Source organism: Lycorma delicatula, chromosome 10, assembly GCF_047948215.1.
Source record: "Lycorma delicatula isolate Av1 chromosome 10, ASM4794821v1, whole genome shotgun sequence".
Classification (NCBI taxonomy): Eukaryota; Metazoa; Arthropoda; class Insecta; order Hemiptera; family Fulgoridae; genus Lycorma; species Lycorma delicatula.
Window position 1 is genome coordinate 46,209,670 of NC_134464.1, and position 24,349 is coordinate 46,234,018.

At 28.1% G+C, this 24,349-nt stretch overlaps 1 protein-coding gene across 2 annotated transcripts in view; it reads left to right on the plus strand.

Annotated features, from left to right (window-relative positions):
* LOC142331374 (inositol-trisphosphate 3-kinase B-like) overlaps positions 1–24,349 on the plus strand; it is a 304,893-nt gene that overhangs the window by 217,870 nt on the left and 62,674 nt on the right. The window contains exon 2 of one of the 2 annotated variants that reach the window (XM_075377244.1): positions 11,192–11,381. The exons of the other annotated variant lie outside the window; for it this stretch is intronic. Coding sequence (XP_075233359.1) covers positions 11,192–11,381 — 190 coding nt within the window. The remainder of the gene's footprint in view (positions 1–11,191; positions 11,382–24,349) is intronic. 2 annotated transcript variants of the gene reach the window in all.

Here is a 24,349-nt window from a genome sequence, read left to right on the forward strand (position 1 = left end):
CACTACTAACTATGCCACCTAAGCGGTAACCTATTTTTTAGTTAAACTCTGTTGTCTTTTTATATAAGATAAAAAATATATTAAAGTGTAGATTACTTTTCTTTATATTATAAAATTTAATTCATGTAACAATAAAAGAATAATTCGTACGTTAGTACGTGAGAAATCTGTTTCTTTTTATGCCTTAAGCCATGAGATGAATTATAAACCATAGCCGACTGTATGCATTATATATATATATATATATATTCCCTGAACATAGAAGTGTTATTCTAAATTGCATATCCATCTTCCCGGATGATAGCTAACCGAGAATTTTTGACGTCACAAAAAATAATTCAATGTTGCATGATTTTATAAATATAACAGTTTTATCTACTTCAGACTCTTACAATAATAAATAAATCTTCAAAATTTATAACCTGAATATAATTGATATTTTTCTCTTTCAAGTTCTTTTTATATTAATACTTTCTTTACACTTCCTGGAAATTATATTATTAAACTAGGGTAAGAATTACTTACTAATGGTCAATAAATGAATACTCTTTTTTTATGTAGCTTGACTTTTAACATACATCTATTCAAAAATAATACACATATCTCGTTGTATGAAAAAACCTTTAGTAAGCGGAATATTGTTAATTTTTTCTCTTTATACAGAGTGTCCGACGAAGAAACGTATTGGTGAAAATAATGAAAAAATTTCATAGAAACGTAGGTCTGGAAACGCTTTGTTTTTTAGTTACCGCTAGCTAAAGATTTCGCCCGGATTTCAACTCTTCTAAAAAAAATAAGCCTTAATGTAATTTTTGGAACTCAAATTACGAAGTAAATTTAGTGGTTTCTAATATAATTTGAGCTGGGAAGTAGGATGAAACAGGTCCGAGAATTGTAACTTCATAGTTTTTAAGATATCCGACGTAAAATACAAAATCGGTGTGAAAAAACAAGTTGTTTTTTTGGGGGTTTGTAATACTCGTACATAGCTTTGTTAAATGACTAATAAATGCGAAAGATTTAGTTACAAAACTTGTAGAGAATTTAATTACAAATTTACAGAGCTACTATGTACTTTTTAAATTACGGAAATTTATGCCATTCATTTTTTTTTATGAAATTGGAAATTGTATAATTATAAAGAAAAAATGTTTTCTTCATTATTATATTCCTGTCACCATGGTAATAGAAATATAATGACTAATTCTTTTCTCTTTAATGACTATCTGTAAAATATTTAAGACAACCATAAGGATAAAGAAAGCGTCGTGATCGAGGGACCGTCTGGCTAGACGATCGGGCGAGCGAACCGAGCCCTGACCGGCTAGTATATGTATATTTTTTTATTATTAATTCACCTCAGAAACCTTTTAGCTTGTGTGTGAGAATATGGAAATAAACTTTTGTAACGTATAAAAAATGCTCTATCTGACCAGGATTCGAACCCGGAACCCGCGGATGAAAGGCCGAGAAGGTACCGTTCCGCCACGAAAATTTGCAATTTTCCTGGAAATGAGATCATATACAAAATTTTACAGTGTTTCACACAAATTATTTTCTCAAATTTTTACTTATTTTTAATTCCTTTTCTCACAAAATATTTTAATAGAATTAAATTACTAATACTGTTTCTGATAATGATCGAAATAAACCCCTAATGTTGATAATTTTATTTATTTTCAAAATTTAAAAAATTTTCCTTTTCCCAATCGTTTCACCAAGTGAGAGCGGGTTTTTCATTTATTTTTTTCCTGTAAAATACATCTTAATTGAGCAAATATAGAGTAACTGGGAAATATTTCATTTATAGATGTAAATGATGCAACTAAACGTAAAACACTCGAGTGGACAAAAAAGGTTTTCCTTTTTTTTGTAAATTAAAGGATGTTTTCCTATTAATTCGTAAAATTGCATTTTTTTTTTGCTGTAAGCAATCTTTTTTCACTAAATTAAATTTTATTATAGAATGAATAATTTGTAATTTTAGAGTAGTACAAGAGCACCAGTCAGAAATTCTACTTTCTCTGAAAGTAATGATGTTAACTACTGTCTATCCTTCCGGTAAACAGAAATAACTTATTACTTGTAGGGTAGTATGTTATTTGTTAAAACACTTCCGTTTCTCTACTAAGACTGGCGTGGGATTTTATTATTAAGGATTGCTGTTATTTATAGGAGGACTTGTGACTCATGTCAAACTACGAACAACTTTTGCGGTTACGCATACATACATACTAGGGTAGAAAGTAAAAATGAATTTGTTTTTGAATATTGTTCCAACAGTTTAATACATTGTCGTTTGTAGTATTTTTAAACTACATAAAAATAGAAAACATACAAATTCAGACAGAATATTAGAAAAAATATATGTAATTATAGGCAAACAATTATACCATAGCGCTTGATATTAAAAAATGTTATCATTCCCTTACATATCAGTATTGTAAAACAGTAAAATTATCTCTGTCATACTTAAAATACAAAAAAAAAAATAAAAGAAATCTATAATATATATATTTATTTTTTCATTTTTCATTTAGTGAATTAATTAGGTATTTCTTACCAAATTTAATTCATTAATAGCAACCAAAAAAATCAAGATACTTCGCGCATTCGATTAATTTTTTCTGCTCATCCTATGTCCGAGGGAGCTGAATAGATTTACACCCAAAACTTTACTTGAAATTTATGTAATAAAACGTAAAAAAGAGCTTTCATTTCAGTTAAAAAGAGGTTCCTGTGTTTTAAGCAAATACATTACAAGCAAGCGGATATTTTGATTTTGATAATACGAACATGTACTCTGTAATTCAAATGGCACGCGAATTATAAGCCTACAACTGACATTCACGTTTTTAAATTAGTTTATTTTTTATATTATAATTATTTAAAGTTGTATAAAGAAAACGTAAAATATACGTAAATAAAATTTTAATGATACAACAGTAGTTTATTAGTAAAATTTTACATATAATTACAATATTTTTAGTATAATTTCAGTTTTTTCTATTGAACAAAAGTGCGATTGACACTGGACTTGTCGATATAAAATGTACAGGTATTGTATAAACATAAGTGCATTGTTGTGGCATAAAACTGCGATTGTCACTTGTGTAGGATGATTTTTAAAAAATATGTTTTTAAAATTTTCTTTTAATATTTTCTATTTTATACATTTTACATCTACATAAATAAAAATGTAAATGTTCGTTTGTTCAAAATCTTAAATCTCCGAAAATTCTTCACCGATTGCTTTGAAATTTTGACACAACGTTGCATTCCAATACGCTCGTTTTTTTTATACCTACTATTTATACCCCTACAGGTAAACACATGCTTTTTTTTTAAAAAAAGCGCTATCTGTTGAACGTAAAAGCAACACACGCTATACTAAATATTTTACAATTCCTTTTCAATGTTTCCGATATGTTTGTCCGCTATAGACTAAAAAACTACTGGACCGATTTACGTCCTGGGAAAAAAGGAAAAATCGGTAAAGGTAAAAGGGAAGAAGGGGAAAAGGAAAACGGAAAATGAAATGGAAAGGGAAAGGAGAAAAATGGAAGGGAAAAAAGAAATGGGGAAGGAAAAGAAAAAAAGGGAGAAAAATTGGGGAAATGGGCAAAAGGAAAGGAATATGATAATGAAAATGGAGAAAAGAAAAGGGTGAAAGGGAAAAGGGGAAAAAGTAAAGGTTAAATTTTGTGAAGTTCCGTTATGTTCATTTTGTTAGTGTTTTATCAAACTAAGGGATATTACTGATTAAGTATGAAAGGTAGTTGAAATTTAATACTCGTTCATAACACGCATGTGAAAAGAAGCTCTTAATATTTTTACAAATATCCCTAGAACATTATCCTGTAGTAGAATTTTCGATCCTATGGATTGCTGAACACAACGTATTTATCTTTGATGTTTTATTGTTTCTTAAGTATCCCATAGAATTTACAGTTGACCAAATTTCCGGATAATAACCAGTCACGTACACGTGTTTTTAATTCCAGAACACTGTCAAAAGAATTTTCATGATTGTGGAGAAATATAATCTTTCTATTCCATGCTGTACCGTTTTTCTTTTGAGTCGTAATGATGCATCCAAAATTTCGTTTCTCGTCATAATATTTAAAAGAAAGTCAAATTCTTCGTCAAAATAGTAGTTTCTGATGCTATTCCTTCCATTGTTGTTTGTTCTTTTTTATGATTTTGCGTGGTATTTACCCAATTGTCGAGTAATGAGTCCAAAGTTTCTTTTTATATGGTGTTCTGGGTAGTGGTGCGTTGTTGTATGATGCTATAGTAATTTTGAATCAGTTCATCTACCTCCTTTAGGTGCTTCTCATTAGCGAAGTAACTTATCGAAAATTGCGAAGTTTATCCTTAATATTTGCTTTACCAACTTCTAATGAACAAAATTTTATTTCCCACTTACTTTTAGTACTTTGATCAACAGTTTTGACAACATAAACAGCTTTAAGATCATGATAAATATAGCTGGCTTTCTCTTTTTTCATTATGAAAAATTCACTATATGTAGTTTTAGACTCATTGACAAAACAGGAGGTACTGGACTTAATAACAACGGCGACTATTAGAAAATAAGTGGACGTGTGTCAACGAGTAGTAAGAGAATGAAACAGAAAGATGATAGGATTTATGATATTGTGGCTACATGTTGTTCTCCCGTTACGTTTCGGTGTGCATTACAATTTAGCCCCTCTTCGAATAAATGGAAAAATTAATACTACCACCACTTTTTTTTTACCAGGGAACGCTGCATAAAATTAACCGTAAAATCTAAAGTTACGGAAAGGATGGGAAATAATCTATCTGCCTCATTAAAAGTTTTACTTTAAAAGTATTGGTCATGACAATACTTCACGTATACTGACGGAAACAATTCTCGCTAAGCTTACAAACGGAAGTAGTTTAGTAATCCACCGGCTTGGTCTAATGGTGAACTTATCATCGCAAATCATCTGTTTTTGGAGTCGAGAGTTCTAAGGTTCAAATCCTGGTAATGGCAGTTACTTTTATACGGATTTGAATACTAGATCGTGGAGTGTTCTTTGGTGGTTGAGTATTAGTTAACCACACATCTCAGAAATGGTCGACCTGAGACTGTACAAAACTAAATTTCATTTATATTCACACATATTATCCTCATACATCCTCTGAAGTAATATCTTACGGTGATTCCGGAGGCTAAGTAGAAAATGTAGGGATCCACAATGTGCAAGATTACTATATTTCATACCTTGTTTATAGCATATCATTTCTCCCACTGCGATCACTGTTTGAATTATGATTATCCAAATTAAGATTACGAAAAAAATTTAAATGCTGTGTTTCGATAACACTGTATTTTAAATTCTCTTTAATAATATAACATTTACACCATTTATTTATCAGCGAATTACTTGACTGATTAAAGTAAAACCTTATTAAAACTAAAACAAAACTATATACTGTTATATTTACTCTATAATTATTATATATTTAGCAAGTTGTATAATTGTATTAGTAGATTAAAAAAAAGGAATTATCGGTAAATCAAAAACAACTTAACAACCAAGTAGTTAAACTATTACAAAAATCGTGAGATAGGCTACTTAATAATCTATTCTTGTTAAACCGATTTTCAACTCGACATGCATTACTATATTAAAAGTGGTGTGCAATTCATAATCTTTAATCAATCGTACGTAGATTAAAAACCTTGATTGAATTCACCTTTTTTTAACACACACACACACACACACACACACACACACACACACACACACACACACACACACACACACACACACACACACACACACACACACACACACACACACACACACACACACACACACACACACACACACACACACACACACACACACAGACACGATTATTTTCTATCAGTAATTATTCCTTTATTACTATAATATTTAGTGACATGATGTACTTTATATTAAGTTGTTTAGATATATATCTAAATGTACTGAAAAGAATGATTTCAAATATTAACCGTTTATTTCATTGTTCTTTTTTTTTTTAACAATTTAATCGTGTTAACTGCTACGTTGTTATAGTTACTACTGTATATTTAGTAAATATTATTTTTTACCACTTATTTTGAATAAATACGTGAGTTATACATCCCTTTTTATCATATAATTTTTTATCATTTTTATAACATAACATATAATTCTTGTATAACAAACTATAAATTATTTAATAACAAAAATGTTATTCAGATTGGTTTTACACAGATAAAATTAAATATTGTTTAGAAAATAATTTAGAGAGAGTAATTTTCTTTGTTTTTTTTTTTGTTTTTGTTAATTTAGATATCTTCTTATATACAGGATTAATGACACACCAATTACTATTTTCTCAAAAACTGAATACAAAATTTTTTGCATTCAATTTCAATATAAATTATAAAATTTTAATATAGTAGTTTCATTTACTCTATGATCAGTCATTAATATATCTGTTCATTCACCCCGTTATTGATCGTATAATCCTAGCAGGATCGTCATGAAATGTTCTCTACACCTTATCATTATTTCCCGTAGAATTTAGTGAGTTTCAACAATCATATCCTTTAATTTCTTCCATGACAAGCTTACTGGGAAAATTAAAGAGTGAAATGGTTTCCCACGACCTTTTTCACTGGTCAATATAATGTTAGTGTTGCAACAAGCCAAGCCATTCAGAATGCTGATGATATTATGATATTCGGAATGCTACTTAAATATCATTTTATTCACATTAGATATTGGTTGTAAAATGAAGATATTTATTCTCAGAGAAACAGATTCTGATTGGTACCAGATTAGTAGATGTAATTAAGTTTTTCGTAAAACTTTAAATACTGGACCGACTGTCTCAAAAATTCTTTTAAGTTAATTTCCTTAAGATTTTTTTAAATAATTCACTTTCGAGGTAATCAAAGTAAGAATTAATCTTACAATTTTACCAATATTACATTAAAAATTTCATGAACTAAGAATTAAAAAGCCTTGAAAAGAATCGTATATATATATATATATATATATATATATATATTTTAATAAAACATCTTATAAGGGCTCATATAATCAATATACTTGGATGAGTTTTTAGAATGAATACAACTTACCCAGAATTCATATTAATACATAAAGTCAGATATTATGTAAACTATGTATGAAATATTTCTTATTCTAATATAAAAAAATTATGTACCGTGATTTAGACCGTAACTTTTTTTGCAGCATAATTTAGAATAAATAAAAATTTCCAATTAAACTCTAAACAGCAGCATGTTAAAATCTATTTAAGTATGTAGTTGTAATTATTTTCTCTAATTTTTGTTTACAATTTATAAAAAAAAGAAAATTAACCCATATGTTACTAAAAAGCTAAGCTCAATTTTTCTTTTGAAAACGTAGAAAATATAAAATAAACGTTTTTAATTGTCTAATAAAAAGTCGTATATTTAGAATTATAAATATAATTATAGAATTTTATTTTTTCATAGTATTTTACGTGCAAAATTATTATGTTAAGAGAAATAAATTCTTTATATTTTATAGAATTACAATATTTTTTTTTAATCCGTATCTTTTTTAAAAAATGATATTAAATGTTTAATAAAAAATAATAAATTACGGCTTACTGTGAAAAAAATAAATGAGGTAAAATTATTCTCCAAATTATATTAGAAGAAATAGGCAAAACAGAAAATATATTCAGTTATAAAAAACTAATTTGCTTTATTTGGCTTTTAAATAAGCAAAAATTTAGATAACAAACAAAATAGTATAACTTAAAAAAAAAAAAATTAAACAAAAGTTTAATTATTTTTATTGTTATAAAGATGTTTATTTAATTATGAGTTTTGGGCCCGGGGAATGATAATGCGAAAGCATCTTTCGCCCTCAAAAAATGTGTTTTGAGAACTCATTGCAAAAAAAAAATGAAAATATTATTATTTAATATGATTGATGGAATTTTTATAAATTTTCCTTAGACAGTTATAATAAAATTAAAAATCTGATGTCGACGCCACATAACTTTCTTGTACGCCTATTGAATTACACACATGTTTTTTTTTAAAATGAAAAGTACATAAAGTTTTATTTCGTTAATAGCTTCTGATATATTTTCATTTTTTTTTTAATTGTTACTGAATTATAATTTATTGTAATTTATTTCTACAATCCCAGGTTAATAATTATTAATAAATCAATATATTTAAATAAAAAAAAAATAGGTTTAAAAAGGAAGATGAATTTGGATTCGAACCGATGTACCTTCTTGTAAATCGAAATATTTCATTAATTAAAATTTTATTTGGCTATAACTCTAGAACCAATGAAAATAATTACCACTTATGATATATCATTGAAAAGATCTCAATGAGGGCTTATTTCTCCAGTTAAGAAAAAAGTTCAAAATCCATTTTTTTTATTTTGGGCTTTTTGGACCCTTTTGGTCCAGTCGATTGCAATCAAAATGGGAGGTTCACAACTAAATGTTACAACAGTCCTAAATCAAAAATTTCAACATTCTACAGCTATTCGTTTTTTAATTATCCGAGATACATATGTACAGATGTCACACCGAAACTAGTCAAGATGTATTCAGGGATGGTGAAAATGGATATTTCCGTTGAAATCTGGAAACCTATGTATACCTAATGGTTGACGGTAAAAGAAGACGCAACTTATTAACGCTGAAGAATTATTTATAAGTTGTGTTTTACCTAAAAATTTATTTTTCAATGATGAGATTATTAATTTAGTTAATAGCAATTAATTAAGTAATTTTAACATAATAATTTATGAAAATCGTTGTTATTAAATCAGAAAACTACTAATTCCCGTATAAATATACTACGCGGTGATGAGTAAATGAGCCTCATAATATAATAGTTAAACTACTTTCCCGGGCAGCAACGTTTTCAGTATCAAACATCAGTTTCTAATAGAAAGAATTTTTTTCTTTTTATTGAAAGAACAATAATTTTGATTGAACAAAAGAAAAAGTATTTTAAATTTACAACTAGATTGTTTCAGTTATTAAAAAATGTTTTTACTTCGTACAAGGAAGTACTGCGATCGCGAAACATTTCGATTTTCAGATTTCAAAAAAATATCCTTTTTGATCATACCTGAATCCATTTTGAGTAGTTTCGGCGTGACGTCTGTTGATATGTATCTCGCATAACTCAAAAACGATTAGCCGTAGGATGTTGAAATTTTGGATTTAGGACTGTTGTATCATCTAATTGTGCACCTCGCCTATTGATTACAATCGGCTGGACCAAAAGTGTCCAAAAAAGCCCAAAATCCAAAAAAATTGGATTTTGGACTTTTTCTTAAATGCATTAATAAGCTCTCATTGAGAGCTTTTCAACAATATTTCATATGTGGTACTTATTTTCATTGGTTTCAGAGTTATAGCCAAATAAAATTTTAATTAATGAAATATTTGGATCTTAGAAGGGGACGCACATCGATTCGAATCCGACTTCGTCTCTTTTTTGTTTTAATTTAAATATATTGATTTATTAATAATTATTAATCTCTGATAAAAAAAATTTACCATATATAATAATTCAATAATAACAATAAAAAAGAAATATGAAAAAATATCTGAAGTTATTAATGAAATATTATGAACTTTAAAAACTGTGTAAATGTAATTTAATATGCGTACAAGGAAGTTATGTAGTGTCCAAATCAGTTTTTTTATAATGATAATAAAAGAAATACTAATTGCGATAAAGCAATTTATTATTAATTGTTTTTAATTACAAAAGCTTTTTTGGTACACAAACACGGTAAAAATAGTTTTTATTTTTGAAAAATATTTATAAAATAAATTTGGGAGAAAAATTATATAAAAATAATTTGACTAAAGATTATTAAATATTTTTTTTTTTACTGTCATAAAACCATCAGTTATTTGGAAAAATATGCTATTTTACGAGTACTTTCCCAGCGAAAAGAGCTAAAATGGATGTATTAAAGGGAAAAGTAGGAACAATATTAAAAATAAGTATCGGTTTTTTTTTAATCATTACGTTTTCGGGTCTAACCAGTTCCAAACCAAAAAAAAATATTTGTGTACCGCTTTAAGCCTTATATCTTAGAATTGATAAAACCGATTTTCTTCAAATTTGAACCAAATATTTCTGTATATGAGGCATTGATCATTTTAATTTTATTCAAAATTCTTTAAGGGGATCAGGGGAAGACCAATTTCGATTTTCTCTAGAAGTATTTTTTGATAAAACTTTGTTAAAGCAAATTTGTTACAATGCATGTATAAATAATAAAAAAAACTTTTTTCAGTATCCCCACCTCTTAAAATTTCTATATATATTTTTTAAATTCTTTTCTTCTATCTCCCTTCGGTTTTATTATTTTCCAAAACTTTTTGAAGTTTTTATAACATACTATCAAGAAATGTCTACATTATAGACATTGGATCAAAAAACAGAGATTATTTTTTTGAAAATTTTCATTTTCTTATTTGACTTGATCGGCGTAGCCGGGAAAGTCAAGTAATACTTTACCAGATAAAAAAATAAGTAGTTATAAAATTACATATCATGACGCTAATCTACTAAAAGAAAATGGTGGAACTATCGGAAATTCTAACAATACAAATAATTCGTAAATCTTTATCAGAACTTTACAGTATATAATTTATCTTCATTTAATAATAACTACGGATACACTTGAAATTATTTAGCAACCTTATGATCTTTCTTATATTAAATATTCTTCAAAAGATTTTATTTTTTTCGTAAAAATCCTATCAGTTCAGGAAGGTTTTTCAAATGTATTTATTACAGTAGGTGTAAAATGAAAAGAATAAAGCTTATATTAAGATAAAGGACATACATTACGACACATTTATTGTACATTATAAAGTTAAATTATTTAAAAAAATATATGGTGAATATTTCATTAAATATTAAAGGTTTAGAAGTATGATAGTAAATTACCGAAAGTATTTAAATAATACCAAATATATTTCGTAAATTTTATTACGTGTAACGGCTGTTAATATCGATATTTTTCTTCTTTTTTTAAATTATAAATAAATAATACCCTTCATGGAGTAATTTTATTAAAAGAAAAGAAAACATCATACTTAGATATACTTGTTACACATTAGGAGGTATGGATATATTATTGTTTAGGATGCGAGGGGGTGGAGATAGATCGCCATCACCTAGGCGAGCGCTACCCCCTGCTGCCGGCTATGAACAATATCAGCGTTCACTTTTGGAAGTTCCTTGGCCTGCTGGAGAATACGGGGAGGCTTCTAGTGATGATCTTAGCTCGGAATGGGATTCTGACGCGCCTGATCCTCAACCTGCTACAATTAAGGTATGAGTTTTCTTATCTAAATTTATATTAAAAAAAAAATTACTGCTTCTAAATTTCACGTATATATATATATATATACAGAGTGATTCAGGAGTAAAGGTAAATAATTTGGGAACTGATTTCTAGAGCTTGAAATATGGAAAAAAATTGAATTTGTCAAAAAACGCTGTTATCAAGTTACGGCTAACAAAAAATTTCTCCCGACTTTCAGTACCCCGGTGAAATGTGGTTATATGAAATTTTTGAGACGAATTGTTAACGGATAAACTTGGTTATTCTTTACGTTTTTTGACCGTTCTTTTTCTGTTAAGCCTCTGGAACCACCGTAAGGTATTACTTCAGAGGATGAATGAGGATACTTATGAATGTAAATGAAGTGTAGTCTTGTACAGTCTCAGGTCGACAATTCCTGAGTTATGTGGTTAATTGAAACCCAACCCCATCAAAGAACACTTTAACGATCTAGTGTTCAAATCCGTATAATAGTAATTGAGTTTACTAGGATCTGAATCTTAGAATACTCGACTTTGAAATCAGGTGATTTGCGATGAGTTCAGCACTAGACCAACCCGGGTAGGTTGGTGTTTTTTTGACCTGAAAAATCGAATAAAACTGGTCTCACAACTGTGTCTTGCACATTCTTCGTGATATCCAATGTAAAACAGAAAAATTCGATGGCGGAAAACACGTTTTTGTATGTTTGAAGTGCAATAGTTTTTGTTAAATAACAAATAAATTTGTAAATTTTATCAAAATTTGTAGAAAATTTCATTTTGATAAAATTAAGAAATAAAGTCTATAAAAAATAAAACTTTTATTATTTAAAATAAAACAGAACTAGAAATTATTAGAATTAAAAATTCTACAATTACAAATTCATAAATTTTTTCTCTTAAGTTTAGTTCTGTTTTGTTTTTAATAATAAAAATTGATTTATTTTGTTTTTTATATTTTTATTAGATCAATTTTCTCTAAATTAAATATTCTAATAGTTTTTATAATAAAATTTGTGCATTTATTACCCATTTTAAATGTAAGCCAGTTTTACACCTGTTAAAAATTAATAAATACGACTGCCAAAAAAAAAAAAAACTAAAAAAATAGGAGGATGTCCAGCCAATGCAGATCATTACACGATAGTGTAATGTAGAAGGGCGGAGCCTTTTAATTCCGGATCATTGTTATTAGATCCGTGAAGGCTTTTAGTTAAAATGCCAACATTCCCGCTACCTATATCTTGGAAATAAAATTGTTCATTTCGTTCGACATATTGATTTTGATGCGTTTGTTTATATTGTGTATTTTTTTAATTTTTTTAAAAATATATTTAAACATATATATATATATATATATATATATATTTACATAGCCTAACGCGCCGGCCTCCGTGGCACAAGTGGTAGTATTTCGGCCTTTCATCCGGATGTCCCAGGTTCGAATCCCGGGTCAGGCGTGGCATTTTCACACACGCTACAAAATGTTCATCTCATCCTCTGAAGCAATATCTAACGGTGGTCTCGTAAGTAAAAATAGAAAATTTTAACGCGTGATTATACATCTAAACCGGTTCAGCCGTTGAGCTGCTTGTTTATTCTATGGTAGAATAAACACACATATATATACTCACTCTAAAATCATTACACTCCTTTTTGGGCAATTGTGTAAAAAGCGTGTTTTTCATCTTCAAATTTTTCTGTTTTACATTGGATATCATGAAAACTACAAGAAATAACAGTTGTGGGACCAGTTTTATTCGATTTTTCAGATTAAAAAAATTTAAGAAACCATCAAGTTTACTCCTTATATGACACCCTAAAAATTTCAGTATGATTCATTTCACCGGCGAAACTGAAATCCGGGCAAAATTTTTCGCTAGCCGTAACTTAATAACAAAGCTTTTTAGGACATATGTTTGTAGAAAATTTTTCCGTATCTCAAGTTCTAGAATCAGTTCTCAAATTATTTCTATTTTTTCCTAAATCACCTGTATATATTTTATTGGAAGTATTAATGGAAAAAAATCCCCGTACCGCTGTCTGAATTTTATTCTTAATGGTTCTTCATTACTTAAAAACATGCATAAGTTAAAAAAAGAGCATTCTATGCTACTATCGTTTTTACAATACGGTATATATGAACAAAGCTACAAAATTTCAGCGTGTTTTTTTTTATAGAGATTTTCGAATTATATTTCTCAACTGAATTTGGCAGCACAACAAATTACGAGTGATATCTCTAAAGTAAAGACCACTGGGAAATTTCTCTCCTTAAGGTTGGCGAACCTGTGTCGTTCATGGCTACGCTAGTAATGTACACACTGCATTGTTGTCTCTAAGTTGTCGCGTTGTAGTATCTTTGATTACGTGTGACTTATTACGTTATAAAATGAATAGGAAAATTGATTTTGCCGCCGTCCGTGAAATATATCTGAAATTCATAGGCAGTTAGTTGCTATGTACGGTGATAATGTAATGAATGAAAGAAACTTCCGAAAATGGTGTGAAAGGTTTAGAAATAACAGAATTAATATGCACGATGAAGAAAATTCGGAGAGGCCCTCGGTAATCGCCGAGGACTTGTTGAAACACGTCGATGATGAATTAGAAAAGATTGTCGCTCAGCGATTTGTGACCTGGTCCTTCTTTTTCCTGATGTTTCAAGAGCTATTATTGGTCGCTTTGTTCATGATCATTTAAGCTTCAGCAAGGTTTGTGCACATTGTGTACCGTACGTCTTAACGGAACGCCACAAGAAAGTCTGAATTGAATTTGCTTTGGAATTTTTGATGCGATACACAGAAAAAGACGATGAGTTCCTTAATTCAATTGTTGCTCCCAATGAAACATGGATTTCATATTACATGCCAGAGAGAAAACAGCAGTCACGTCAATGGCGTCATCCTCAATCACCAACTGGTTCAACAAAGATCAAGCCACAGCCATTGGGACGCAAACTGATGGCTACAGTCTTTTGGGATCAGTTTGGTATACTGCCGATTGATTTCATTCCACATGGAACGATTATAAATGCCTACAGCGAAACTTTACGTAAGTTACGGCGCCTCATTCAAAATCGGCGATGTGGGCGGCTGACCGACGGCGTCATCCTGCTACACGTCCACATGTTGCGGTCCGACATGTGATTTACTGAGAACATTTGGAGGGGGAAATCTACGATTATTCATCATATAGTCTGGACTTAGCTCCTTCTAATTACCATTTTTTTGGTATATTGAAAGATTTATTGAATGGTAAGCAATTTGCGAGTTACGGTGAATTTAAAAATGCTGTTAATCAGTAGCTAAATGGACTGGCGGCAGAAGAATACGATGAGGGTATATTGAAGCTGGTGTATTTAGTATCTAGAGAACTAGTATAAGGTATGTAGTGTAAGAGAAATAAAAAATATTTATAAAGTTTCCAGAATAAACCTTTTTTACAATGAAACAGTCTTTACTTTAGAGGTAATTTCGTACTTAAGTTTTTTTTGGCGTGAAATATTTAATACTTTTATTATGAAATTATGTAAAAATGATGAATTAAAAATTATGTATTGTTTGAGAAAAATTTTCTATCGGTTTTTAAACTTGCTTTTCTTTCATTCTAGAGTTCTTGGTGGTCCTTCATGCCGTTCAAAATTTTGCAACTATCTTTGTGGACCCAACTTCTGTCAATTTCTAATCTTCATCATCCTTAGAACATTTTCCACGTAATGTTCTGTAACTTTTTCTACACTTTCTACTTTTCCATAAAAAACACTCTTGGTTGATCGCTCCATCTATTATTTCTATTTACATGGTCTGACCAAGTAGTCCTTTAGGAATTTAGGTAGCACACAATGTCCTCAATTTAAACAAAATATACCACTTAATATTTTTTTTTTTAATTCTGTATTATTTTCTGTAGTTTAGATCACAATAAAATAAATAATCTTTCGTGTTCCCAGACTATTCTCATTTATTTCTGAAGCGTAACAACTAAAATATATTTGATTATATCATTTGCCAACTCTTTAATTTTTACTAGCTATAACATCGTTATAAAATTTCAACAATCTTACAATCGTGGATAGTTTGTGAAGAAAAAATTTCAGTGACTGATTTATTAAATCGTATGATAATCAAAAACTCTTTCAAGGATATCTGACGTAGCTTTATTTAACTGCAATCCGTAGATAGGGAAAAACGTAAAAGAAATAAATTTTTAAGTTTTATGTAAATATTAAGAAATTTCAACAACATCTTGACCACAATTTTTAAAATTCGATGTTTAATTCCATTGTAAATTATTAAGCTTATCTAAAATCTAGATGCAACCTTGGTGTAAATAACCGGCCTTCATTAATTAAAACAAAGTTATTATTTTTTTTTTTTTTAGTATTGTACAGCTACTTCGTGCATTATTATAAAGTAACCTTCGTGTGAAAACATGCAATAATTTTTAAAACAACAAAAGTACGCGTATACACCCGCGTGTAAGGTAGAATAGGTACATTAACCTATAGAAAATTAACAATTTACGAAATATATATTTTTTTGTAATAATTTATTAAAGTGGAATGTTAATTTACGATAAACCATTTTATAACGAATTTCACTACAGAATTAAAATATTTTAAACTTGATATATTAATATTAATTCTTGTCAACAACCTTTTCAGCGATATGTTAGCGTCCCCGTCTTTCATCCGGAAGGTTCTGGGTTTGAATAATATCAATCAAATTTGGCATTTTCTCAAAATAAAAAATTCATTTTACAAATAAGTGAAAAAAAAATCCCTTTCGGCACGCTGGAAGGCGGAGGTAGATTTCACCGGTGCTAAGTAGGGGATAAAAAAGAGTTCCACCTTAATGTTAAGAAAAACTTCAAATTTACTCAATACGACAATGGTTGCATATGAAAAAAGTTTCACATATTTAGCATATGACAAGCCTCATATTCTTACAATTCCAACAACATTTTAGTCATTCCTTGCCATAAGGGTTGGTCATATCAAACGTTGTTTCAGACAAAGGTTTTAGATAATGTTTAGAGGACTAACGACCACTTTAAACAGATTCGATACTGTGCGTATTAAGGGAGGTATGATTTTTTGTCTTCAAAACGCCATTTCAATCCCCTTGGCCAATGGTTGGTGATATCAAAAATCTTTACTTAGATAAGTTTTTCAAAGAATTGAAGGAACTTTAAAAGAATTCGACATTTTACTTAATAAGAAAGTAATAGCGATATTTTGTTTTTTTCGAAAAAGTTCCCTCCATTTCCACCCCCATGAATCGATTTTGGTCGTTAACGAACTCGACCGAGATTTTGAAACGAGTTATTTTTAAGAAACAATTTGAAAGTGATTGGCGCAAAATTACGGCAGTTATCGTGTTCAAAAGAAAGTGAAATATATATATAAAAACTTTGTAGCTGACGATGGTTTTGGGGTCTGGGGGATGTGAAACGCGAAGGTATGTCGAAATTTTCTGTAAGTTGAATCATGGTAACCATTACAATAGCTTTCTTATGAAAACTATCTAAAAAGTTCAACTGTAACTGGGCATAAAGTTGTAATAAATTAAAAATAATAAATAAAATATTGATTTAATTGTATTAAATTACAGGAAATTCATTAATAATATGTTAAATTTTCAATAATGTTCTACGGTGAAAATAAAGAATATAGTTCATTTAAATATAGATTTGGAAAAGCTTCATTAGTGTCGATTGGCGAAAGATTTCACTCTGATTTTTGTAAAAATAAGCCATCGTCTAAATCTAGGGACCGTAATTAAGAGGTAAATTTTGTGATTTTATATGAAATCTGATCTAAAAAATTGAAAAAAGGTCCCACAACTGTATTTTTAGTAGTTTTCGAAAAATCAGTAGTAAAATACAAAAGATTGGGGTTCGATAAATCATCTGATCCAGTGATACGTAAGCAACGAAATATCTAAATAAAGGTTCTGTGGTCTGGAATCCGAAAATCTTTCAAGATATTCTCGCTGTGTTGTTCGTGGTTTCCATTGCAAAAACCATGAAAAAAATTCTTCGTTATTCTTCAATGGAAAATTTATAAGCCTTATTTAAACGTTTATTGCTGTTCAAAATGCATTACAAAAAACTTAATTGTTTGAATCAGTATTGCCAACTTATGAAATAAATTTTTTCAAAAAAATTTGGTAAAAATTAATTTTTAATTACTTTTAAAGGTCTTTAACGGACTGTTTTTTTTAATTTTCACTTTATTTTTTCTAAAATATTTAATTATTTTTTTCGTAATATTGTAAATTTTGTTTAGTTTAATATCTAATTAAACTCTGCCACATTTTGATATGTTTTGTTTTTAATAAACTTCAGTATTTCTAAAAACAAACCTATTCTATGTTAAACATAGATTAAAAATTCGAATACAATATTTCGAAATTAATGTAAATATACTAATTCGAAATAGTCTATTTTTCGACTTCCCCCATTTTTTGTCTTTAACCCCAGATTCCTCAAAAAATACAATTCTGGAATCTGTTTTTTTTCAGGTCAATTTCATATAAAACCACTAAATATATCCTTCAATTTTGGTTCTACGAATTATAGTCTGGCTTAATTTTACCGAAGGTAGAAAAATCAGGACGAAATCTTTCATCTGCCGACACTATCTAATGAAGCGTTTCCGAATTTATATTTATATAAACTCTCTTCTTTATTTTCACTAATTTTTCCTGATAGTTTCCTGAAATATTCTTCGTAAATTATTCTGAACAATGTCTTAAATAAAGGTTTCTAAATTAAATTAATTTAAAAACGGTCATAGTAATTGTTCATTTTTAATTATATTTTCAAAAATAATGGTTAAATATCATTCTTTTAATACTGAAACTTCTATTCAATAAAAAATCGTTTTTAACTAGAAAATCGTTGATCCAAAGATCAAAAACAACCAAATTGATCCAGTACAAAGAAGAAAATTGGTTATTTGATAATTTATTTTAAGATATTATTTTAATTATTCGTTTTGCATAGGTATAAATTCGAATTAGATTAAAACTTGTTTTTCCTTCATTTTTATGAAGAAAAAATTAATTAATTTTCCGGACTCCATGACAGAATGTTAAAAGCGTTTTGCTTTTTCTTCCGGGAGTCCTAAGTTCGAATCACGTATGGTTTTTTTTTCATAGTAAATTACATTTTCATATTCCGACTTAAACCTTCTCAATGTTTTCGAAATGAATTACTTCATCAAGAAAAAAACAAATAGTTAAAAATGATTAAAGGTTTAATAAAATGGATTTTTTTATCTTTATTATAGAATCTATTATTAATTAAGCTTCAGATTAATCGATAAGGATATAAGTTAAATAAAATTGTTAATAAAATAATATTTTATTTAAATATTGAAAACTAAAGTTGTTTTTCTGCGTTATAATTTATTTTTTATTAAGAATTAAAAAATATAATTATCGTATTATGTATAAGTCAGAAATTAAAAACTGAAATTGTTGTCGAATGAAATTTATTACTATACCAAATTTTTAATAACCATTTTCTTAAAAATAGTTTAATATGTGTCTAATATAGAGTGGTGTTCAATTAACATCTAAATTAGTTTATTAAATTTTTGAATGCGGTCTTTAATCTCTTTGTTCATATTTATTATTGTATTATGCATATGATATTTTGAATATTAAGCTTTTTTTATTATGTCCTGTATGTTATTGTTTATAATTTATATTATTTTGTTCTATTTTAAATGTTAATATATTTATTACAGTAAATAATTTTTTTTTATTGCTAAATATTTAGTTTATATTTTAAATTTGACTTTATATTTTGTTTAATATTCAGTTATTACTGGGAGTATAAATTAGATATTTATTGTTATATTTGGGCGTTAAGTAATGTAGAATATGTGTATTACTTAACTGTTACAATTAAAATAATGCAGAGGTAATAAAAATGTTCACTGGATTCTCCTATTTTTTTTTTTTAGACGGCCTACTCCCACATCCCTCCTACAATGACAAAGATATAGTTTCATCTTTACTGTAATCAGACTAAAGCCATTTTTTTATTCATATATCTTGCTCTGAAATAAAATTTACTCTTGATCAGTTTACAACCATGTAGGAGAAATGTGATTAGCATAAGTTAAAAACTAAAGAATAAGAATTACTTTATTTCTCACCGGACTTTTCTTATAATCAAATTGATTTTTTTATTGCTTCTGTTTTAGTCACTTGTTTTTAAAAGTTTCCTCTTATAAATAATAAGTAAATCTCAACTTTATGTTTCATTTATTTTATCTATTTTTTTAAATCGGTTGTAAATTTTTGTTTCAGCTTCTAAAAGACAATTTCCGGTTATAATAGAAAAAATGGTGTTATAATAGCTATTATATTCCGATTTACAATCTCACATGATTAATAATATTCTTCTAACAACTGTAGGCTAATTTCCAAATTACAGTGGTTATTTATAAAAGATGAAGTTTGTAATGTGTAAAAATATTTGCTATGTCTGGTCGGAATTCTAACCAAACCAAAACCATTAATTATTTTTAAATGATAATTTATTGAGGAGATGCAGTCTTCTATAAACATCCATTTTGATTTTTTAGTCATCCAAAAGTATATATTTTAATCTTACTAGAATTTGGATTAATCTCAAAAAGATGTAACGCTCATAATGGTCTAAAAACTACTATTCGGATAGAATATTAAAAAAAAAATCGATAACACTACTCGAATTTATCTGGTATAAAGTATTATCTTAAAACACGGTTTCTCAGAAAGTGTTGTCAAACTGAAAGTATTTGCCGGCCTACATGGCGCGATTGGTAGCATCTCAGTCTTTCATCCGGAGGTCCTGGATTCGAATTCCGGTCAGACATGGCATTTTTCATACTCTACATTTTCCATATCCCACGCATAAACTTCAAGCTTATGTGGCGAATAATCAAGCAAAAAAAAACTTAATGGATTGACTTAGGACATCAAAACAAACAGAACAGTTTATGTGGACGAATCTGGCTTCATTTTCCACCTGTCCATTATTTTGTATTATTTTCTTTCAATCAAACTTTATATCATAGAAACGGGTTGAAATAATTTAATGAAATTTGGTGTACATGAAACCAACAACACCTTCTAAAAAATAAATAGATTTGAAAATTCGCTCTTAAGAAATTAAAAAATGGCAGTCATTAAAGTAATTTTATCATAAATAACTTCGTAAATATTAACTTTATGAATCATGTATTTTTTTAGTTAAGCTATATATTATAAATAAAAAGGCACCCAATTTTTTTTCAAGTATATTGTTAAACAGCAGAGATATTGCTGAAATGATTAATGTGGATGTAAAATTTATGCAGTCTGATAATTTCTTGCTGTGTTCACTTCCTTTCTTAATTTCTATTTATCAGTAAGTGAAAACAGGTACAAAAGTATCAGACTGCATAATTTTTTACGATCAATTTTAACAATTTTAGTCGTATTTCAGCTCTTTATCAACTAATTTGAAAACAGAGGTATCATTTTATTGACAATAAACGGCTTAACATTGTATATGATAAAACATAATTCTATAAAACTATTATTTACGGCAATTTGATGATTAAAAAATTGAATTACCGAAACTTTTTTTTTTTTAATTTTAAAAGAAATATTTTCAAATGTCATTAAAATAACTTAATCCGTTTTTAAGATAGATATTTTTTTTAAATACAAAACGATTTACCAAAGGAAAATGAAGTGAGATAAAGGATTTGTTTACATTAACTTTTTTGTTTATTTTAATGTCCTGAATCAGTTTCTTAAATTTGGCCTGGAACCTAGTGATTTATTTTTTTAAGTTTTATAAAGAAAAAACAGATTTGTAAAAGTACGGTTGTTAAACTCTAAATGATTTTTTATTTTGTTTTGGGTGAAATATAATGAAAAAAATTCACTATTTATTTTTCTTTAATTAGTAAATTAGCTAGGTATTATTTGAGCAATAAAAATCAATAATAAAATCATATTTTATAAATTTCTATGGTAACGATCTAGTTTAATAAAGAAAAACTTATAAAAATTATGACTATTAAAAGAGCGGACTCATCGCCCATATACTTTTCTTCATTCCTCAATTAAATACATCAATCACTCATGTTCTATTTACATTGCTAGCGACACAAAACGTTTTAATAGTGATAATGTTTTTAGTACGGTACATAGTGTGTGTATATTTGTAGTATCTTCAATTACTACTGATTAAATAATCTGATTTTATAATACGTAACATTCTACTGAAGTACTATAATATATAATTATAAAATATAAAAATGATATATTTATATTATTTTTAGAAGTACTTTGTCGGAAGTAAACGGTATATTTTTATTGTAAAGTTTTAGTATCGTAGATGTTTGGTTTGTTAGTGCGTTGCATTTGTTAGGAATTATTTTTTTCTTGTTAGGTTTTATAGTTATTTCTCCTTATTATTCTTTTCTTTGTATCCTGTCGTTTAAATCTATTTTATTATTTATTATTTTCTTAGAAAATTATTCCAGTATTCTTTCTTTTTTGTCTGTCCTCCACATATGGAATAAGAATTTACGGGCATAATCTGTTACCTTATTAAGAAGTTGAACAAAATTTTTTTCTTTAATATTTTAATAGATAATCGCATAAAAGGATTTACTTAGGTCTTATTTTAAACAAGGTAGATTATATTTTCATAATAAAAGTATTATCGTTAGAATATTTATTAAGTAGAACCCTGAACTTATTTATTATTTACTCACGTATTAACAATCTGGTTTTAAATTACATTATTCGTTTGTTTCATAATACGAAATTAATTTTTTTAGTTTTTAAATAAAAATAATAAACAATGCTTACGATTTTTCAAACTAAGAAAATTATAACATAACTGAACAGAAAATTAAAAAATTACTGTTATTGTTTTATATGGTAATATTTCTCATAATTTCAACAAATTGTCATATATATATATATATATATATATATATATATATATATATAGCCGGGTCTAAAATCTGGACCCTCAGGGCCCAAGTTGGCCCAGACGAACCTCAGAGCCAACTCAGGGGCTCCTCGCGGCCTCCCAGGAACACAGCGTTCACCCTAGGGCCACAGATTCGTACCATTTGTCATTCCCGTCTACCCAGGATTCCTGCACGGTTCGTTATTGTCAAAATAATACTGATAAATAACACTTTAAAATATTCAGACTTTACAAAAACCTGAAAAAAAAAACAAAATTACAAAAGATAGAATAATAGTGGCTTTCTTTCTTTTTTCCTGTTTAGCCTCCGGTAGTTACCGTTCAGATAATACTTCAGAGGATGATATGTATGAGTGTAAATGAAGTGTAGTCTTCTACAGTCTCAGTTCCACCATTCCTGAGATGTGTGGTTAATTGAAATGAGATGTCCGGTTTCTACGATCTACTATCCAAATCCGTGTAAAATTAACTGACTTTACTAGGACTTGAACCCTGGAACGCTAGACTACCAAATCAACTGATTTGGAAAGACGCGTTCACCACTAGACCAAACCGGTGGTTTAGAATAATAGTAGCTATGTTAACTAAAGTACTCACACCTTTGACGATGAAAAACACATAAAGAAATATAATAATGAAGTTAAAGGATTAATCTTTTTTACTTCCTTGTACGAAGTAAAGGAAAAAAAAGGAAAACGAAGATCGCGAAAAAATTCGGTTTTCCGATTTCAACGGAGATATCAATTTTCACCATCACTGAATCCATTTTGATTAGTTTCGCGGTGACGTCTGTACGTACGTACGTATGTATATCGCATAATTCAAAAACGATTAGTCATATGATGTTGAAATTTTGGTCTGCAATCGACTGAACCAAAAGTGCCCAAAAAAGTACAAAATACAAAAAATTTGGATTTGGGACTTTTTCTTAACTGCAATAATAATCCCTTACTGACAGATTTTCAACGATAAGTATCATAAGTGGTACTTTTTTCATTGGTTCCAGAGTTATAGTCTAATAAAATTTTTATTAATGAAATATTTAGATCTTAAAAGGGAAAGAATCTTAAAATCATCGGTTCGAATCAGACTCCATCTCCTTTTTTTTTTAACATTTTTTTTTAATAATTTTAATATATTGATTTATTAATAATTATTAACCCGTGATTGTAAAAAAAATACAATAAATAATTATTCAATAATAACTATAAAAAAAAGATATGAAAACAAAAATCAGAAATTAGTGAAAAAAAATTTTATGTACTTTTAAAAATGTGTATATGTAATTTAATATTCATTATTACATATGTGTATATGTAAGAGACTTGGTGAAATATCTGATTATTTAATATTAATTGAAAATTATAATTTAGAATTGTATTATTTTAGGATTTTCTAGTTTAATTTCTGTTTAATTTTATTAATTATTCTGGAATTTCTCTTTAATTTTATCTACGTTAAATTTAACTACAGAGTGACTGAAAAATAAACCCTCACTAGAACACCATATACACTGAGGCATACATGCCCGAACTTTAATAAAGTGCAATAATTTCTTATGTTTTAGTTTATTACTCCTGTTGAATTATTAATTGTGTAAGTATTTGATTTTAATAAAAACTATTATTTCAGCAATTGTGTAACTGCACTTTTTTAAAGAATTGGAGGATCGTATCTCACTTTCAAATGAAATAAGTTTAAATGAAGTGTGGCAGAAAATGTGTATATCCAATTTAATAGGCTTACAAGGAAGTCATGTGATGTCCACATCAGAATATTTTTCTTTAATGAAGATCTTTAATTAGCAACTTCAACCTACTTGGGGATGAAGAATATGAATATTTTTAATATTTTCACCTTCAAATGTGCTAGGGCTTCAGTCTGTGACTTAAAACCCTTCCATGGTATAATTCGAATGTATTCTGAAAATTATAAAAAGCAATCGATCGGTTGGTTCTCTCGAGATTTTTTGAAATG